Consider the following 19,890-nt stretch of genomic DNA (forward strand, 5'->3'; position numbering starts at 1 on the left):
GGTCAAATCTTAGATTATTCTTGTTCTGATGGGAAGCATTGCAACAGAACTGTTCCAATAGACTAAACCATGCCTGCCCTTCTTGGGTCATGGGCGTCACATCACACTGTGGATTACAGATGTCTTGGGCCAGTCCCACAAGTCTCAATCTCTGCTACTGTATTTGACAATAGCTGTCCAATGATTCCCAACCAAACAGAAATGTAGCAATTTTGTCAATAATGTTATTAGTTGATAGTCTAATATTGCCTCAGGTGTACAAAGCATGGGGCGATAGGTAGCCTAACAGTTAAAGGCGAGCCTCCAGCCGGAGGGTTGCCAGTTCGAATCCTGGGTTTGATGGAAAATATCAGGTGGTAAGTAAACTGGCAACCGGAAGGTTGTTGGTATCAAATCCTAGATGCCACTGCCTGCCGTTGTGCCCTTGAGCAAGGCACTTAAACCTCCCACAACAACTGCTCCACTAGTGCCCAATGGCAGCCCCCTGCTCCAACCTGTGTATGTATGTGTTTTTCAGAGGAGTTGAGTAAAAGCAGAAGTCGAATTTCAATCGTGTCTTGTGTACAATTGATGAAAAAAAGTGCTCTTAAAAGTAGACAGTGAAATTCCTTGTCAGGAGCAAGCACAGGCGAAAATGGGCGCGTTCAAGCAGATCACTTTTTTCAAGTTGGTGACTGTCGTTGGTCACCACCTTCCAAAGTGTGTTGCATTACGGGATGAACATTTTCCAATTTGTGCCTACATGAACTTCAAAAAACTGTGATTAATGGTCATGAAGTTTCTGCACTTGCTCTTTACCAACTTCATCCTACAGCCATCACCTGCATCGTGGTTCTATAATCAACCACTTTTTTTCTTCTCACGCTACTGTTTGAAGACATCACTGAAATCAAGTTTGACGTGATTCATGTCTACAGCGGATATATACAAATGAACGTGATGTTTGAGGCTCTCACTGATCGTACAATGTAGACACATCATTTCAGTTCGACTGTGATATGGGAGTTGGAGACATTATTTTGATATTTATAAACAATGGCAACACTGCCATGTTGATCTGAGCTTTTGGAAAACCCTATTAGTGTCCGAAGATGCACCTTAGACGAGTCCACAGTCGGTTGCGTCAGCATTTCCACTCAAAACGCACCCATTGAGAGGAGCAAAGTGCAACACTTCGAAATCTGTGCATCATCGCGTGGGTTTTCGTCACGGTAGCCAGGGCACCAAAACAGCAGAGAAGTTGAGCCTTGAGTTTCCACGCGTTTAGTTGCGGAAATTGACCCACTGCGGTTAATTTTCTGAATCATATAATCTACCAAAGTTAGTGACACCAGTACAGTAGGTGGCAGTAATGCGCAATTAACGTTGATACTTGTTAGCCAACCACACCACAGAATGAATTGTGTTGCCTGCTTTCGCATATGTACTAGCAAGCTTTATTAGCTAGCTTTAGAAGGCTTCCCTTTGTTTTTGGTTAAAAGTAACCGGCTTTGAGGGGCTTTAATGTTCCGTGAAGCTCATTTAAAGACCATCGGTAAAGCGGGAACCAGCTGGTAAGTGATGTTAATTCATGGCTAGCATAGCACCCCTGCCTAACGTATTTTGATGAAACGACAGTGCCAACGTTAATCGGTTAACGTTACCTAGCTAAAGATCAGATGTTGACATTGTCAGCTAAATGGAGCACTAACGTCTGACTTCCCAAATTGCGTTCTCGGTCTAGATTTAGCTAATCAAAGTTAACTAGCTTTTCTTTTGCGACTTAGCCAACAATACTAGCTAACGCGTTAGCTTTTAAAATGAGGCCAGATCTCCATGGATTGTGCCTGGGCCGTCTAGCACAAGTCTTGCATGCAAGTTTAGCTAATAGCTAGCTGGCACATACATGGGAACAGCTTCCATTACAGATCATAAGATGCTAGGGGCGTATTAATTACGCCTTGTAACGAAAGTTAAGTATCAGAGCAAACGGAACGAGGCAACAACATAAATTTACCCAATAGAAACTGGTTTTCGTTACGAAAGATTCTGCTGCACAATGAATACAGCCCTGGTCTCGTGGGACAGTTTCACATTGACACTTAATAGGATACACACTAGGCTGTACACAAAAAAGTGGATTGTATAAAGAGGTTGACTGGTTTAGAGTTCAGAATGCCACATTGACAATTTAATGCAGATTAAGCAAGAATCCAGATAGTAGGGTTGTATTGAACACAGGCAGGAGCACATGTGGAAGGGTTGCAGGATAATATAGTTTACTAGGGAAAAACAAGAGGGAGGTAACACGTTAACATACAAGCATGACAGACAAGTGCAAAAAGCAGAATAAACCGAAGTGTATCAAACTGAGGATCTTACATACTGGACTGGCAGGAAATTGTACAAAATATGGCAGCAGCATATACACTTTGACAAACTCCAAGGATCTTAATGTTAACACATTTACAAATGTGCCAATAATGGAAAGTACAGCCACACACACCATGGAAGAAAAAAAATAGGATGTCCACCTCATACATTCACCAACAGGAATAAGCAAGTTTGGAGGGAACACTATTGCTTAAATAGACATGGGTGCTAATGAGCAGAGTGGAGACAGTTGTGGTGGAGCGTGGCCAGGGAGGAAAGGCGTGGCAAGAGGTTATGGATGAGGACATGAGCCTTCACAACACACACACAAATTAAATTCTTCACTGTTTGTGACACACTCATACCTCCTTTCTCTCCTTCACCAGGCACTTTAGCCGGGCGATGGACGAGCTGGTCCATGACCTGGTGTCGGCGCTGGAGGAGAGCTCGGAGCAGGCGGCGCGGGGGGGCTTCGGGGATGGGGGGGACCACGCGCTGGCCGTAGGCTGCCTGCTGAAGAGACAGGCCCGGAAACGTCGTGGGAGGAAGCGACGCTCTGACAACCCTCACCCACCCTGGGAGACTGGCCACCTCAGTGAGGGATCTGAGTCCAGCCTGGACGAACACAAGGTGGGGAGGGGGTCTCGGGTAGGCCCTTAATGAAATGGTCTTGTTGTTATTGTAAAGGAATAGTTCCTTTGGTAACTGCTTTTTTCCCCCCAGGAAAGTACAGTAAGCAGATTCCTTAAGATAACAGATACTGTCCATTTTACTGTCTAAGCTAGGTAGCCTAGTGGTTAAGAGTATTGGGCCAGTAAATGAAAGGTTGCTAGTTCAAATCCCGAGCCAACTAAGTGAAAATAATCTGATGTGCCCTTGAGCAAGGCACTTAACCCTAATGTCGTTCTGGATAAGAGTGTATGTAAAATGTTTGACTTTCTGAACGTCTCTTTGGCTAACCGTTTTTGTCTTTCCTCTTGCTCTCCTTCTCTTCCTCGCTAATTTCCTCTCAGGACTACCGCACCACCACAGGCGGCATTGCCAGCAGCAACAGCCACGCCCGTGATAACAGCGACTCTGATGAGCAGCTGGGGCCAAAGCGCCGTACACCCCTGAACCCCGACACAGGGCGTGCCAAACGTCCCATCTGGCAGGAGGACCTAGGAGGAGTGCCGGGTGCAGAGGGGTCCCGTAGTTTGAGGCGACGGCGCAAGGTCAAACGCATGGCCGTGGACCCCCCTCTGGAGCCGGTGACCTCCAGTAGCAACACCCCCATGCTCGGACCCCCACCCGTCCCCAAGCCCCAATCAGGGTGCAGGATCCCTGGGGTGAGCGTGGCTGAGGGCAGGGCGGGGATGGAGCTCGTTGGTGGTGGTGGTGGGGTTGGAAGAGGGAAAAGCAGAGTAAAGAAGAGGAAACTGGCTGCCCACAGGCTGGGGCTGGAGGCAACTGATGAAGGGGTGGTGGTGGAGAGTGAGGACGCCATTATGGGGCAGGCGGGGCCCAAGGACAAGATGGAGTTTGAGGAGCAGAAGGGCTCGGACGAGGACATGAGTGACAGGTGGTTAGTGTTTCTCTTGTATGCTGTGTTTCCCTGCTCCTCGGTATAGGCCTATACATTCACAGGTATGCTCACCTGGTTGGAAAGCAGTATTTAGGAGACTTGTTTGCTAGGTTATTCTTCCCATAGCTTCATCTTCCTGAGAGTTTTCCTTGTATGATGGGCAATGGAAATTGATTTCAGATTGTTCTCTTCTTCTTTTCCTATCACCTCTCCTCACACCCCATATTTTCTCATTTCTCTCTCTCTTTCTCTCTCTGTTAGTGAGACCAGCAGTGTCAGCAACAGTAGCGATGGTGGACTGTACACCAATGACGAGGGGAGGCAAGGTAACCAACTATTTTGCTGGCCACCAAATCTTGTTATTTACAGGAATGTCGGAGTACCATTTTTATTGTTACATGCTTTGTAAAAAAACAGGTGTAGACTAAAAGTGAAACGCTTACGGGTCCTTTTTCAACAATGCAGAGTTAAAGATAAAAATATAAATAGTGACACAAGGAATAATTACACAGTGAATAACAATAATGAGTAAAAAATAACATGCCTATATACCGGCAGTACCGAGTCGATGTGCAGTGGTACGAGGTAGCTATGTACATATAGGTAGAGGTAAAGTGACTAGACAACAGGAGAGATAATTGACAATGGCAACAGTATATGTGGTGAGTGTGAAAGTGTGTGAGTTTGGCCTCAGTATGTAGTATGCATGTGTGTTGTCAGTGTCTAGTGTGTGTGGGTAGTGTCCAGTGTGTGTGCATAGAGTTAGTGCAAACAAGGTTCAATGTAGGTAGTCTGGGTAGCCATTTGATTAGCTATTTATCAGCCTTGTTTAGCAGTCTTATGTATCAGGGGTAGAAGCTGTTCAGGGTCCTGTTGGTTCCAGACTTGGTACACTGGTACCGCTTGCCGTGTGGTAGCAGAGAGAACGATCTTTGGCTTTGGTGGCTGGAGTCTTTGTTCTCTGATACCGCCTGGTATAGAGGAACTGGATCAAATAACATTTGATCAAATAACACTTATTAATAACAGGTGTAGACTAACAGTGAAATGCTTATTTACGTGTCCCTTTCTACCTATGCAGAGTTAAAGATAGAAAGAAATAGAAAAGGGGGCCATACTCATCACCCTCTGTAGCACCTTGCGGTCGGGTGCCTTGCGGTTTCCATAATAAGACGTGATGCAGCCAGTCAAGATGCTCTCAATGGTGTAGCTGTAGAACTTTGAGGATCTAAAGACACCACCTGGTTTACCACACCTTTGAACTTGAGATGGGTTAAATTCATGCCTATAACCTGTCACATGTAGCCTAATATAAAATGTACTTGTGAAGAAGTATTTCTTGCAGTGCAATGATAAACCAAGCATACATTTTGTCTCAGGAACAGGAATTGAGAAATATGATTTTTTTTTCTTTCAGCATCTGTTGAGCGAATGCAAATGGGATGGGTAGAGGCTGCGTACAAATGTGTAATCTTTTGTGATTGACACTTTCATGAATGCAGACAGTATTTAAATCACATAAAATTATGCATCCAAGACTAACTAAAATCTTATCTGAAACATCCAGATAATTTTCACAGCCTTAATTTCAACCTGTCCTTTGCAAATTTTGCGTGGGAAGAATCATTACCTTGTGTTAGAGCTTTTCTCCCTGATCCCTAAACATCTTGGTCTGTGAGAGAATCGGATGTGTCAACTAGATGATTAATGCATTAATTCTATCATTTATGACATTTATTCTTGTGAGTACTGATTTTTCTAGACCAAGTTATGCCATAAGAGAAGCTGCATGTACCTAATTATTTACAAGTTGACTAACAAATCGCCTTCCAAATGTCCGAAATTATAAGCGGAAACATATCTAAGTTAGGCTTTAACAAAATATTCAACACCTGCTGTCCCATGTCATTTATAGCATTTGTTATCAACAAGGATAAAAATGTGTGTCTAGAAAAAGATTGTTCCAAAATCTGAGTAAATGTTTTGTATGAAAACTATTTTCCAAACCCTGACCGTTAACTTCTAACCTCTTCCCGTCTCCCAGCTGATGATGAGCAGAGTGACTGGTTCTATGAGGGGGACCCGGGGGGAGCGTGTGGGGTGGCGGGGGTGATTCCCTGGTGGGAGAGAGAGGCAGGGGAGGAACTGGACCTGGCTGACCCGGTCTTCAACAGCATCCTCACCGGATCCTTCCCCATCATGAGCCCCAGGGCACAGAGAGGTAGCTGGACCCAGACCTGTCGGTTTGTTTGTTTGTATCTCTGAGCCCAGTACCATTTTGATTCCTGATCCCCCACTTGTCTCTGTTTTTCTTTGCGCAATAGTAGAACGAGTTACCCAAAGTCATTTGGCCAGTAGGGGGCAGCTACTGCAAAGGGTTTGTCTTGTAGCCTCTACAGCTGCCATAGTGTTTCTCCCATTCCAGTCTATGATGTGTGCACTGTGCTGTCTCTGCTGTGGCAGGGTTCCAGGCCAGGCTGAGCTGGCTGCATGGTGGGCCCCAGGGTCACGATTCCCAGGGCAGCCCAGGACAGGCCTTCAACGAGCGGCTGGGACGACACCACCAGGACCCCCCCCATTCACACGAGTCAGTCTACCTTACAACCCTCAGTCACATGACTTGTAGAATACTTGTCTACACTTTGTTTCTTTTTTTCCCTTATTCAGTTTTTTTCTATATTTGACTTGACTGTGTGCAAATAAACTAAACAAACCTATGTGTCGTCCACAGCCTGTGGTTTAGTCCGGGGTCTAGACGAGAACACGGACAAGTAAGGAATGCCTCTGTTAGTTCACCGCCTAGGTGCACTTTCAAAACAGTACCGACTGTTAAACAGTTGTGGCTGATAATGCCCAGATAGACGTATTTTACATTTTCTAATAGCTGTTAGTATATTCTCTCTGTCTCTCTCTCTCTCTCTAGATGCACTGGGACTCACGGACAGACAGAGGGCATCGGAGGAGCTGCTCAGTGAAAACAGCCAGCAGGTACATTAGGAATAATCCAATCAACAAATGATCTCACAAATGATACAGTGGTTCCATCCACAACGGTACATTGTTTCCAGGATGTTGCCAACACATGGATGAATGATTCCTATGTTCTGGTTGTGGTTCTACAGACAGACGAGTGGTCACCTGGGGTCTCTGTGTACGGGGGAAGTCAAGAGGAGACGCAAAGCAGCACCCCTTGGCTTACCTCCACCCACAGGTAAACTCTTTCTGACACACACTACTGCACTCACTCACTTACACCCCCCCCCCCCCCCCTCCCTCCAACCCCGGTCATTAACCAGCTTTAGCTCTTGGCCCCTTCACCCTTCCTCCCTAACCTGGGCTGGACACCAGTCAGCTGGCAGGCTCTGCAGTCAGAGAGATACAAGATGAACCCTAAGCCAATCACGGTGGTGTATCACAGAATGTTCCTGCTCCCCTTCACCTCTGTTAGTGTGTTTTGGGGGAGTGGAAAAGGTTAATACCAGGAAAGGGAATGAGACTGGGGATATAAAGGGTTAATACGTCTTGGTCAGGTGCCCATCTTGGTTCTAGGAAGTGGATATAAAGGAGTGTACACCAATGGCTACAACTTGAAGTCATGCAACAGGAGTCTGCTCTATTGCCCACACCTCTCATTGTTACAGGGCCTTCAGAAAGTGTTCATACCCCTGGACTTATTCCACAGCCGGAATTCAAAATGGATTATAGATTTTTTTTCCCTCACCAATCTACACACAATAACCCATAATGACAAAGTGAAAACATGTTTTTAGAAAATGTTGCTAATTTATTGAAAATGAAATACAGAAATCTCATTTACATAAAGTATTCACACCCCTGAGTCGATACACCTTTGGCGGTATCAGCTTCGGACATCTGGATTTGGGGATTTTCTCAAGCTTTGTTAAGTTAGATGGGGAGCGGCGGTGAACAGCAATCTTGTAAGTCTTTCTACAGATTTTCAATTGGATTCAACTCTGGGCTTTGACTGGGCCACTCAACGACTTTCACATTCTTGTTCTGAAGCCATTCCAGTGTTGCTTTGGCTGTATGCTTGGGGTCATGGTCCTGTCGAAACATAAATCTTCGCCCCAGTCTAAGGTCATTTGCGTTCTGAATCAGATTCTCATCAAGGATTTGCCTGTATTTGGCTGCATTCATTGTTCCCTCTATCCTTACCAGTCTCCCAGTCCCTACCACTGAAAAGTATCCCATAGCATGATGCTGCCACCACCATGCTTCACAGTAGGGATGGCGTTAGACAGGTGATGAGCTGTGCCTGGTTTTCTCCATTCAGGACACAGAATCTAATTTGTCTCATCAGACTACAGAATCTTTTGCGTTATGATCTCAGTCTTTCATGTGCCTTCTTGCAAACTCCAGGTGTGCTTTCATGTGCCTTTTTCTTAGGCGTGACTTCTGTCTAGCCACTGTCCCATAAAGCCCAGTTTGGTGAAGGTGCTGTAGAGACTGTTGTCCTTCTGGCAGGTTCTCCCATCTCGGCCAAGGAACTCTGCAGTTTTGGTGGTCGTTAGGTTCTTGGTCACCTTCCTGACCAAGGTCCTTGTTGCCGATTGCTCAGTTTGGTCAGACGGCCAGCTCTAGCCAGAGTCTGGGTAGTTCCATATTATTTAAATTTCCCAATGATAGAGACTTTCAACACTCTAGAAATTATTGTATAGCATTTCCCAGATATATGCCTCATCACAATTCTATTTTGGAGATCTACAGACAGTTCCTTGGACTTCATGTTATAGTTTCTGCTCTGACATGCACTTCTTCTATGGTATATTGGCGATCACACAATTTAATGTGCATCCCGCTACCTACTATGCAGGATGGAAACAGGATTCCTCCCAAAAAACAACCCCCCCCAAAAAATAAAACAACTTTTCTGTTAAAAATAAATAAGAGATTTGATCCCAACACAGGCTCAAGGGGAACCTGGGAGGTGGGTCTTCCAACACCAGTACCCCTTGCAAGTCTTTCGATGTAAAATCCTTGCGTCCCAAAAACATTTCTGCTATAGGCACAATCATGTCTAGTTTCTTTGACTTCTTTGAGGCTTGTGCTGTACAGTTTGACTGGCAGTGAATGCAACAAAATCCACCTTTAACACACAGGGTATATTATGTCTGGCAGTAAACATTTACTACAGGCTGAGTTGTATCCACTACCATCTCTTCACTAGCACCACTTGTTTTCTCAATTATTTTTATCGCCTCCATTGTAGATTTAATTGACTAACTTTAGCCACCTCAATTTCCTTCATCCTTACAGGGCACTCCAGGAACTCAAGATCATGATCCCCACCACAATTGCAACACTGTTATCCTTTTACACACCTTTCTTCAGTATACTCTGTTCGTCTGCACACACTTGAAACATGGCCAAATCCTTTACAATTCTTACACTACAGTGGTTTGGCGACGAAAGCTCTTACGCCATAGCTTCAATAACCAAGCTTCACATGCGTAGGTATTTGCTCTTTATCAAAAAGAAGGGCCTACAGACATTCACCCAGCGGATCAGACACTGGGCACCAACCACACTAGGAATTCTCTTCAGTTATTCAACTTGAACACCTGTCGTCACCGCTGAGATGACTCCTTTGACTGGTGCTCTACTCCGAAGTTCAAAACACAACATTTCTGTTGTCCGGATTCTTTTGAAGCCCACTGGAATCTTCTTCTGCTCTTCAGAAAAACTATTAATCAAAATAAGAGCCCTCCTGGTCACTCTGACAGACTCACCATTTGACACCTCAATCGGGTTTCCCACAAACGCATCCTTACTCCACAAACGCATCCTTACTCCACAAACGCATCCTTACTCCACAAACGCATCCTTACTCCACAAACGCATCCTTACTCCACAAACGCATCTTTACTCCACAAACGCATCTTTACTCCACAAATGCATCCTTACTCCACAAACGCATCTTTACTCCACAAACGCATCCTTACTCCACAAACGCATCCTTACTCCACAAACGCATCCTTACTCCACAAACGCATCTTTACTCCACAAACGCATCCTTACTCCACAAACGCATCCTTACTCCACAAACGCATCCTTACTCCACAAACGCATCCTTACTCCACAAACGCATCCTTACTCCACAAACGCATCCTTACTCCACAAACGCATCCCAACAAGAAGCGATTCATTTACACGCGTATCCTCTACTTAAATTTCAGGCTATTTCCTTTTTGTTCCAGTTTTCAATACTACTGTTGTCCATTCAGAACATTCCTCTTCACCAGATTTACTCGACACGCTGCTTAATTCCAACTCAGCATCCACTTCTTCTGCCATCTTCGTCTCCACAATTCCCTCTGACATGCACTGTCAACTGTGGAACCTTATATAGACAGATGTGTTTCTTTCTAAATCATGTCCAAACAATTGAATTGGCCACAGGTGGACTCCAGTCAAGTTGCAGTGACATCTCAAGGATTATCAAAGGAAATTGGATGCACCTGAACTCAATTTGGAGTGTCATAGCAAAGGGGTGTGAATATTTGTGTTAATGAGATATTTCTGTATTTCATTTTCAATAAATTAGCTTAAAAATTGTTCTCACTTTGTCATTATGGGGTATTGTGTATAGATGGTGAGATTTTATTTATTTAATCCAATTTGAATTCAGGCTATAACACAACAAAATGTGGACTTAGTACTCTCTGAAGGCACTGTGCGTAAAGGTCAAGGAAAAAGAAGAGACGAGATGTATTTTGTGACACAATCATTGTAGAGCAGGCCTCAGCTGGTTCATTGGGTTAGAGGTAGAGTTCAGGGGTTAAATACTGTAGCTTTTTCAGCCCATTGAGCCTAATCAATAAGCCTTCATCAAGATCATCTGCTCTACTCTTCTCTCGCTCTTCCGGTCTCCTTCAAGTTCTCTCTTTCCCTCTCCTCTTATGTCTCCCTCTAACATACTTTAGCATCCTGCCAACTTTTTTCCATCCAAAGCCTAAATGTTTATTTCCACGAACCGATCTAGTCATGATTGCGGTAAAGTTCTGCCCGCGGCTTAGTATGAAATGTAGCCGTAATGCTGAGGCGGCATTGGCACGCACTACACTCTTAAGCTCTTGATGGCTGCTAGGCAGCACCAGTTACTACTAGGCTGTTACCATCCTTCTAGCAGTTCTAAACATTGCGAGGCATGTCACTTCACCCATCTCTTCACATAGCCCTTAGCACTGTTTTCTTAACCACAACTGGATGGAATATTGAATAAAGTAGGCTAATGTATTTGAAGGCAAAGAATTGTTGCTTAGTGAAACTCCCAAAGTCATCCTATTGTTATAATAGCCTAACTGCGTTTGGTCAACTATTTCAGCACCGTTTATCAGCACTAATCAGAAGAATTTGCCTGCATGTTATGTAGTAGATTATAGTAGATTATTTTGCTCTTCACTCGCAATCGTTCAGTAGCCTAGGCCTACTCTAATAGAATCCATGTCATGCCGAATGTATTCACAAATATAAATCACCAATCCACAAATGTAAATGTAAATCACTTTCCACAAATGTAAATCGCTATCCACAAACAAACACCTTTTGATTTGTATTTGTAAATCGATGTATTGCATTAATCTTTTTATAACTGCAGATATGCAGGTCATTTCCAATATAATGCAATATATTGGGGATTGTAGTGAATACTCAGGGAGAAAAAGGTATAGATTCACGCGCAGAGCGCGGCAGGTGTTTATTTCGCCTTCGCAGAAGGGAAGAATCGTGGTCGTAGGCAATGGTCATACACAGGTTGAGAAACAGGCAGGTAAATAAAAACTAGGACTGAAGGCTATAACTGGTTCTCACAAACAAGCTAGAAAAAGGCTTAGTAAAGTCAAAAAGAACAATACCTCACAAAGGCACAAACCGAATGAACTGAACTAAATAAGGAGCTGATGAGACCAGGTGAGTAACTAACACAGGTGAAATCAATGAACAAAAATGAAAGACCGGGCTACGTTCAAGAACACAAAGAAACAGGGCTACTTTCAAGAACCCAAGGTTTAGAAAATAAATGCAGAACCTTACAGTGATTTACATTTGTGGATTGGGGATTTACATTTGTGGATTGGTGATTTACCTTTGTGAATACATTTGGCATGATATGGATCCCATATACTCCTGACCAAAAGCCGGTGACTTGTCTTAATCGATCAATGTGATTTTGTTTCAGTGAATCTCCGTCTGTATATTTGGTTTATTCACTGGCTGGGCAAATAAGTGGAGGTGGCAGCTCGTCTATTCGTTTACTCATCTATCATATTGATCAGGAAACATTTAGCATGCAATACTGTAGCCTAATTCCAATGTAGGCTTATTATTTGGCTTAATTGCCTAAAGGCAACTCCAAAAGCCTGTGGAGGTTGTGAAATATGTACACAAGACTTGCATTCTTTAAAAATATAAATATGCTATTATTTTCTATAGTTATCCTGTTGAATATACTCTCAATGTAAGACCCTACACCTGTTCCATAACGAAGCGGAGTGAGGGTAGGAAAGAGATGAAACATGGGCTTGGGCTCTGTTTCAAAATATCTGCTTTTTAGAAATGTTTGCACATTTTATTAAACAGAAATACCTTATTTACATAAGTATTCAGACCCTTTGCTATGAGACTTTAAATTGAGCTCAGGTGCATCCTGTTTCCATTGATCATCCTTGAGATGTTTCAACAACTTGATTGGAGTCCACCTATGGTAAATTCAATTGATTGGACATGATTTGGAAAGGCACACACCTGTCTATATGAGGTCACACAGGTGACAGTGCATGTCAGAGCAAAAACCAAGCCATGAGGTTGAAGGAATTGTCCGTAGGGCTCTGAGACAGGATTGTCTCGAGGCACATACAGTGCCTTGCGAAAGTATTTGGCCCCCTTGAACTTTGTGACCTTTTGCCACATTTCAGGCTTCAAACATAAAGATATAAAACTGTATTTTTTTTGTGAAGAATCAACAACAAGTGGGACACAATCATGAAATGGAACGACATTTGTTGGATATTTCAAACTTTTTTAACAAATCAAAAACTGAAAAATTGGGCGTGCAAAATTATTCAGCCCCCTTAAGTTAATACTTTGTTGCGCCACCTTTTGCTGCGATTACAGCTGTAAGTCGCTTGGGGTATGTCTCTATCAGTTTTGCACATCGAGAGACTGAGATTTTTTCCCATTCCTCCTTGCAAAACAGCTCGAGCTCAGTGAGGTTGGATGGAGAGCATTTGTGAACAGCAGTTTTCAGTTCTTTCCACAGATTCTCGATTGGATTCAGGTCTGGACTTTGACTTGGCCATTCTAACACCTGGATGTTTATTTTTGAACCGTTCCATTGTAGATTTTGCTTTATGTTTTGGATCATTGTCTTGTTGGAAGACAAATCTCCGTCCCAGTCTCAGGTCTTTTACAGACTCCATCAGGTTTTCTTCCAGAATGGTCCTGTATTTGGCTCCATCCATCTTCCCATCAATTTTAACCATCTTCCCTGTCCCTGCTGAAGAAAAGCAGGCCCAAACGATGATGCTGCCACCCCCATGTTTGACAGTGGGGATGTTGTGTTCAGGGTGATGAGCTGTGTTGCTTTTACGCCAAACATAACGTTTTGCATTGTTGCCAAAAAGTTCAATTTTGGTTTCATCTGACCAGAGCACCTTCTTCCACATGTTTGGTGTGTCTCCCAGGTGGCTTGTGGCAAACTTTAAACGACACTTTTTATGGATATCTTTAAGAAATGGCTTTCTTCTTGCCACTCTTCCATAAAGGCCAGATTTGTGCAATATACGACTGATTGTTGTCCTATGGACAGAGTCTCCCACCTCAGCTGTAGATCTCTGCAGTTCATCCAGAGTGATCATGGGCCTCTTGGCTGCATCTCTGGTGAGTCTTCTCCTTGTATGAGCTGAAAGTTTAGAGGGACGGCCAGGTCTTGGTAGATTTGCAGTGGTCTGATACTCCTTCCATTTCAATATTATCGCTTGCACAGTGCTCCTTGGGATGTTTAAAGCTTGGGAAATCTTTTTGTATCCAAATCCGGCTTTAAACTTCTTCACAACAGTATCTCGGATCTGCCTGGTGTGTTCCTTGTTCTTCATGATGCTCTCTGCGCTTTTAACGGACCTCTGAGACTATCACAGTGCAGGTGCATTTATACGGAGACTTGATTACACACAGGTGGATTGTATTTATCATCATTAGTCATTTAGGTCAACATTGGATCATTCAGAGATCCTCACTGAACTTCTGGAGAGAGTTTGCTGCACTGAAAGTAAAGGGGCTGAATAATTTTGCACGCCCAATTTTTCAGTTTTTGATTTGTTAAAAACGTTTGAAATATCCAATAAATGTCGTTCCACTTCATGATTGTGTCCCACTTGTTGTTGATTCTTCACAAAAAATACAGTTTTATATCTTTGTTTGAAGCCTGAAATGTGGCAAAAGGTCGCAAAGTTCAAGGGGGCCGAATACTTTCGCAAGGCACTGTATCTGGGGAAGGGTGGCAAAACATTTTTTGACAGCATTGAAGGTCCCCAAGAACACCGTGGCCTCCATCATTCTTAAATGGAAGATGTCTGGAACCACCAAGACTCTTCCTAGAGCTGGCCGCCCGGCCAAACTGAGCCGAAGGTCACTCTGACAGAGCTCCAGGGTTCCTCTGCGGAGATGGAAGAACCTTACAGAAGGACAACAATCTCTGCAGCACTCCACCAATCAGGCCTTTTATGGTAGAGTAGCCAAACAGAAGCCACTGCCCAGTAAAAGGCACATGACAGCCCGCGTCATGACAGTCTGCGTTTGCCAAAAGGCACCTAAAGGACTCTGACCATGAGAAACAAGATTCTCTGGTCTGATGAAATCAAGATTGAGCTCTTTGGCCTGAATGCCGAGTGTCACGTCTGGAGGAAACCTGGCACCATCTCTACGGTGAATCATGGTGGTGACAGCAGCATCATGTGGGGATGTGGGGATGTTTTTGAAAGGCAGGGACTGGGAGACTAGTCAGGATCGAGGGGGAATATGAGCAGAGCAAAGTACAGATAGATCCTGGATGAAAACCTGCCCCATAGTACTCAGGACCTCAGAGCCCGGGGTGAAGGTTCACCTTCCAACAGGACAACGACCCTAAGCACACAGCCCAGACAGAGTGGCTTCAGGAGAAATCTCTGAATGTCCTTGTGGCCCAGCCAGAGCCCGGACTTGAACCCGATCTAACATCTTTGGAGAGACCTGAAAATAGTTGTGCAGCGACTCTCCCCATCCAACCTGACAGAGCTCGAGAGGATCTGCAGAGAAGACTGTGAGAAACTCCCCAAATACAGTTGTGCCACACTTGTAGCATCATACCCAAAAAGACTTGAGGCTGTAATCGTGGCCAAAGGTGCTTCAACAAAGTACTGAATACTTATGTAAAGTTGATTTTTCAGTTTCACATTTTTTATAAATGTCCAAAAATGACAACCTGTTTTTGCTTTGTGTGGGTGGACTGGTGAGGGGCAAAAATTATTTAATCCATTTTAGAATAAATCTGCAATGTGGGAAAAGTCAAGGGGTCTGAATAGTTTGTGATTGCACTGAATGTGCAATTAATTTATTAAAATAGACTTCCACCCACATCGACCCATGCCTACTCCCACTCCTTAACTTGCCAACATGTGCACGGGCGGTATAAAAGGCTTATTCCTACAATGTGGTAAAAATGGGACTGTATGAATTGGGTTCCTTAACATTGCCTGATTTATTATAATTTTTTTTACAAACAATATACAGTGCCCTTGACTTTTTCCTCGTTTTGTTGTGTTACAGCCTAAATTGGAAAAGGATTCAATTGAGATTTGTTGTCACTGGCTTACACACAATAAATACCCCATAATGTGGAATTGTTGTTTCCTAAAGTTTTACAAACTAATTACAAATGAAAAGATGAAATATATAGAGTGAATAAGTATTCAACCCCTTTGTTATGGACTCACTCTGCAACAAGTGTTTAACATGATTTTTAAATGACTACCTCGTCTCTGTACCCCACACATACAATTATCTGTATGGTTCCTCAGTCGAGCAGTGAATTTCAAACACAGATTCAACCACCAGGGAGGTTTTCCAATGCTTCACTAAGAAGGGCACCTATTGGTAGAGATGGAAAGAAATAGCAGACATTCAATATCTCTTTGAGAATGGTGAAGTTATTAATTACACTATGGATTGTGTATCAATACACCCAGTCACTACAAAGATACAGGCATCCTTCGAAGAGGAAGGAAGCCTCTCAGGGATTTCAACATGAGGCCAAGAGTGACTTTGAAACAGTCACATAGTTTAATGGTTTAATCAACAACATTGTAGTTGTTCCACAATGCTAACCTAAATGACTGAGTAAAAAGAAGGAAGCCTGTACAGAATAAAATATTTCAAAACATGCGTCCTGTTTGCAACAAGGCACTAAAGTAATTTCCCTGAATACAAAGTGTTATGTTTGGGGCAAATCCAATACAACACATTACTGAGTACCACTCTCCATATTTTCAAGCATAGTGGAGGCTGCATCATGTTATGGGTATGCTTGTAATCGTTAAGGACTGGGGAGTTTTTCAGGATAAAAATGGAGCTAAGCACAGGCAAAATCCTAGAGGAAAACCTACTTCAGTCTGCTTTCCCCCAGACACAGGGAGAGGGATAACCTGAAACAGGCTAAATCTACATTGGAGTTGATACCAAGATGCCCTTGGTGGAGTTACAGTTTTAACTTAAATCTACTTGAAAATATATATGACACAACCTGAAAATGGTTGTGTAGCAATGATCAACAACCAAGTTGACAGTGCTTGAATTATTTTAAAAAGCATAATGGGCAAATGTTGCACAATCCAGGTGTGGAAAGCTCATAGAGACTTACCCAGAAAGACTCACAGTGGTAATTGCTGCCAAAGGTGGTTCTACAAAGTATTGAGATATTTCTGTATTTAATTTTCAATACATTTGCAATAATGTATAAAAATATGTTTTCACTTTGTTATTATGTGGTATTGTGTGTAGATGGGTGAGAGATAAAAAAAAAATGAATTTAACCCATTTTGGATTCAGGCTGTAACAAAATGTGGAATAAGTCCAGGGGTATGAACACTTTCTGAAGGCACCCTATGTGGTCTATAAAGTCCATAAAGTCTCTGTAAAGTGTAATACTCTCCACATATGTCTCCCTCCACCTCTAACATGCTCTCTCCTTTTATGTTTCCATCTCCTCTTCTCTGTAGTAACTCTGTGTTCCTGTTCTTTTATGTCTCCTTCTCTAGGGGTGGTAGGTGAGAGTGCGGGGCCCATCCCAGAGACCAACATGGGGAACCGGATGCTGCAGAGTATGGGCTGGAGCCCTGGCATGGGCCTGGGTCCGGAGGGCAGGGGCATCACTGAGCCTGTTCGGGCCACACAGAGACCCAAGGGAGCGGGCCTGGGTTTTAACTGAGCCCCACGCTTTAGGCCCCAAACTGAACAGGCCAGGCCAGCAGGCCTCGATGGAGATGGACCCTACTGAGAGCAGGGAGGACGGTGGTCAACACTTCATGGGAAAGAAAGACTGCTAGAGCATCAGAGCTGGAAGAAGGAACAAATGCAAATGTTTTACTTAGAGGACGAACATCCTATGATGGGGAAAGTCACAACCCTGGTTAGAGAGGAAGTGCATGGAGCGTTAGGGTTCCCATCAGGGCTCCTGAGTGGCGCAGCGGTCTAAGGCACTGCGTCACTACAGTCCCTGGTTCGAATCCAGGCTGTATCACATCCGGCCGTGAGTGGGAGTCCCATAGGGCGGCGCACAATTGACCCAGCGTCATCCGGGTTTGACCGGGGTAGGCCGTCCTTGTAAATAAGAATTTGTTCTTAACCTACTTGCCTATTTAAATTAAGGTTAAATAAAATAAAAATATTTTTTTTAAACTCTGATTTGTACTTGAAGTCCAACATACCAGGGAAAATAGAAGGAATGAAGAGAAGACAACCAGGCATTGTAGTTGGGTTTGATTATGTGCAACTAGCCAGGCTATATAGTTGGACTGTGTGTACTACACACTAAATGGTTCAGTTTCACAAGAATACAATTTCTCTTCTATCAACGTTCCATTTTCTGTAAGTATGGCAGAGCCAAATGGTTGTGTGATGTTGCACAGGATGACAAAAAATATATTTCAGGTTAAAATAATTGTAAGCATCAAAATCACTCATGGATGTTCATGTGGTTGAAATTATATTTTCTTTTAAATATTTTTTGCAATGCCACATTACATTGGCATTATTCCAAGGTAACTATAGTGGTATAACCTATGTAGCTAGTCCTTACTCTGGTTAGTACAAAAAGGTGATGGCTGAAGTGGTAGCTAAGTAGTGCATGGTAATTAAATGTATACTACTTGTAGTTGCATTACATTAGTGTTATACCAAATTTAAAAACAAAAAAAATAGTTTAAATGTAATATATATTACATTTAAACTATCATAGGCTTTCTTTGGAATATTGGTCAGTTATGTTGGAATGTGTAGATGGTATGCCTGAGGGAAGAGTGTGGTAAATTAATCATGGTATGGTTCTAAAGTAGAATGTTCAATCCCTGAAGATTCCAGAATAGTGTCTATTTTATTAAAAAGAAGCCAAACAAAAGTCCAAAGTAATCACGCTGTACTTGCTTGCATCACATGGAAATGCCTCCTTTCCAATAATGATTCACAGTGGTTGTGTCCAAAATCTGGCTTGCCCAATACTTAGTTAAATTGCATACTGTGTACTAATTGTACTACATCTGGTATTCCAAGTCGGGGTCGTGACCCCAATGCAATGGAGTCGCCAGATTTTCTTTGGGTTGAAGGGGCACAAGAAATGATTGTATGGGACAATGTATAAAGTTTTTGAGTAAATGTATTTATTGGTTCCTATTCATTTTGATGAGAAAGCTGGAAATGTAAAGAGTTGAAGGTTGTTTGTTGATGTAAAAATCGAAATGTACAGATTTTGTTGTTTCATTAGATTTGGGGTGGGAGGAGGTTTGCCAGAAATGCTGGAGAAAATAATGGTATCCCCGCTGAAAAAGTTTGAATACCACTTTATATAGTATTTAGAACGTACTGTTTATTAAAAACGAATGCAGTAAGCAACATATCAGCTGTACTCGTCTCATCCGACTGAGAATGTGTCATCTAATGCGCAATTACGTTTATTCCCGCCGTTTGGTCATTTTAGTACAGCGCGTCCTCAGCTGATTATGAGCTGTTGTCTAAGCAAGACGATTCTCTTCCTCATGTGCAGCAAATTCTACTAGATGAAAAGACTAAATGAGTATGACATCATGGCATTGAAAGCATACTAAAGAAATACAAAATCACACACTATAAAACCTTTTAAAAATGTGCATACCCAAAATGCCTACTATTTTGAACTATTACAGGTATTCGGACACAGGCAATGACGTTTTATAAAGCGACGGGCGCTACTTTACAGTCCTGTAGTTATTTTAGTCTCTTCCATTTACCTGGTAAATACCAACTGAAATAGGATTGCAAAATAAAGTGTTGCCAATGTAATGTGTGAAATAATCCCCTTGTATTATGAGTAGATGTGAGATCATTTTCTCTTACCATGGTCTGGTCTTTAACAATTATTAGCAGAACTGTGCAAAACTGTTTTACATGTCAGTTCAATCAGGAAGGAACAAAGTAAATGTGGTGTAACTCTGAAACAATAAACACTGTTTAGAAGTAATATTCATGTTTGTTATTGTTTATATGGTTTACACAAACCTCAAGTAAAAAAAGAAAACGTCCCTCAGAAAACATCAAAATACCAGTTTTCCAAAAACAGCTTCATGAATTGCATATCTTTATTGACATCTACACTTGCATCAAACACATGCTGACACAGAACCTCACTGAAACGTGATGCCATTGCCTCTCTTTCCCTCCCTCTCTCCCCCTCT

The 19,890-nt window shown here is 42.8% G+C and overlaps 1 protein-coding gene across 2 annotated transcripts; it reads left to right on the plus strand.

Annotated features, from left to right (window-relative positions):
• Positions 1–1,110: 1,110 nt before the first annotated feature.
• Positions 1,111–19,678, plus strand: LOC109866714 (G patch domain-containing protein 2-like). Of its 2 annotated transcripts, none has more exons than XM_020455519.2 (10): positions 1,111–1,553; positions 2,739–2,982; positions 3,366–3,916; positions 4,178–4,242; positions 5,961–6,137; positions 6,380–6,503; positions 6,648–6,687; positions 6,840–6,904; positions 7,039–7,127; positions 17,224–19,678. In XM_020455519.2, the coding sequence occupies exons 1-10, from the start codon at positions 1,504–1,506 to the stop codon at positions 17,391–17,393; spliced, it is 1,575 nt and encodes a 524-aa protein (XP_020311108.1). In that variant the 5' UTR covers positions 1,111–1,503; the 3' UTR covers positions 17,394–19,678. The 2 variants fall into 2 exon arrangements, with proteins under 2 accessions (XP_020311108.1, XP_020311109.1); XM_020455520.2 differs by having other exon boundaries at positions 1,114–1,553; positions 3,366–3,913.
• Positions 19,679–19,890: the final 212 nt, after the last annotated feature.

Source organism: Oncorhynchus kisutch, linkage group LG21 (assembly GCF_002021735.2).
Source record: "Oncorhynchus kisutch isolate 150728-3 linkage group LG21, Okis_V2, whole genome shotgun sequence".
NCBI classification, from domain to species: Eukaryota; Metazoa; Chordata; class Actinopteri; order Salmoniformes; family Salmonidae; genus Oncorhynchus; species Oncorhynchus kisutch.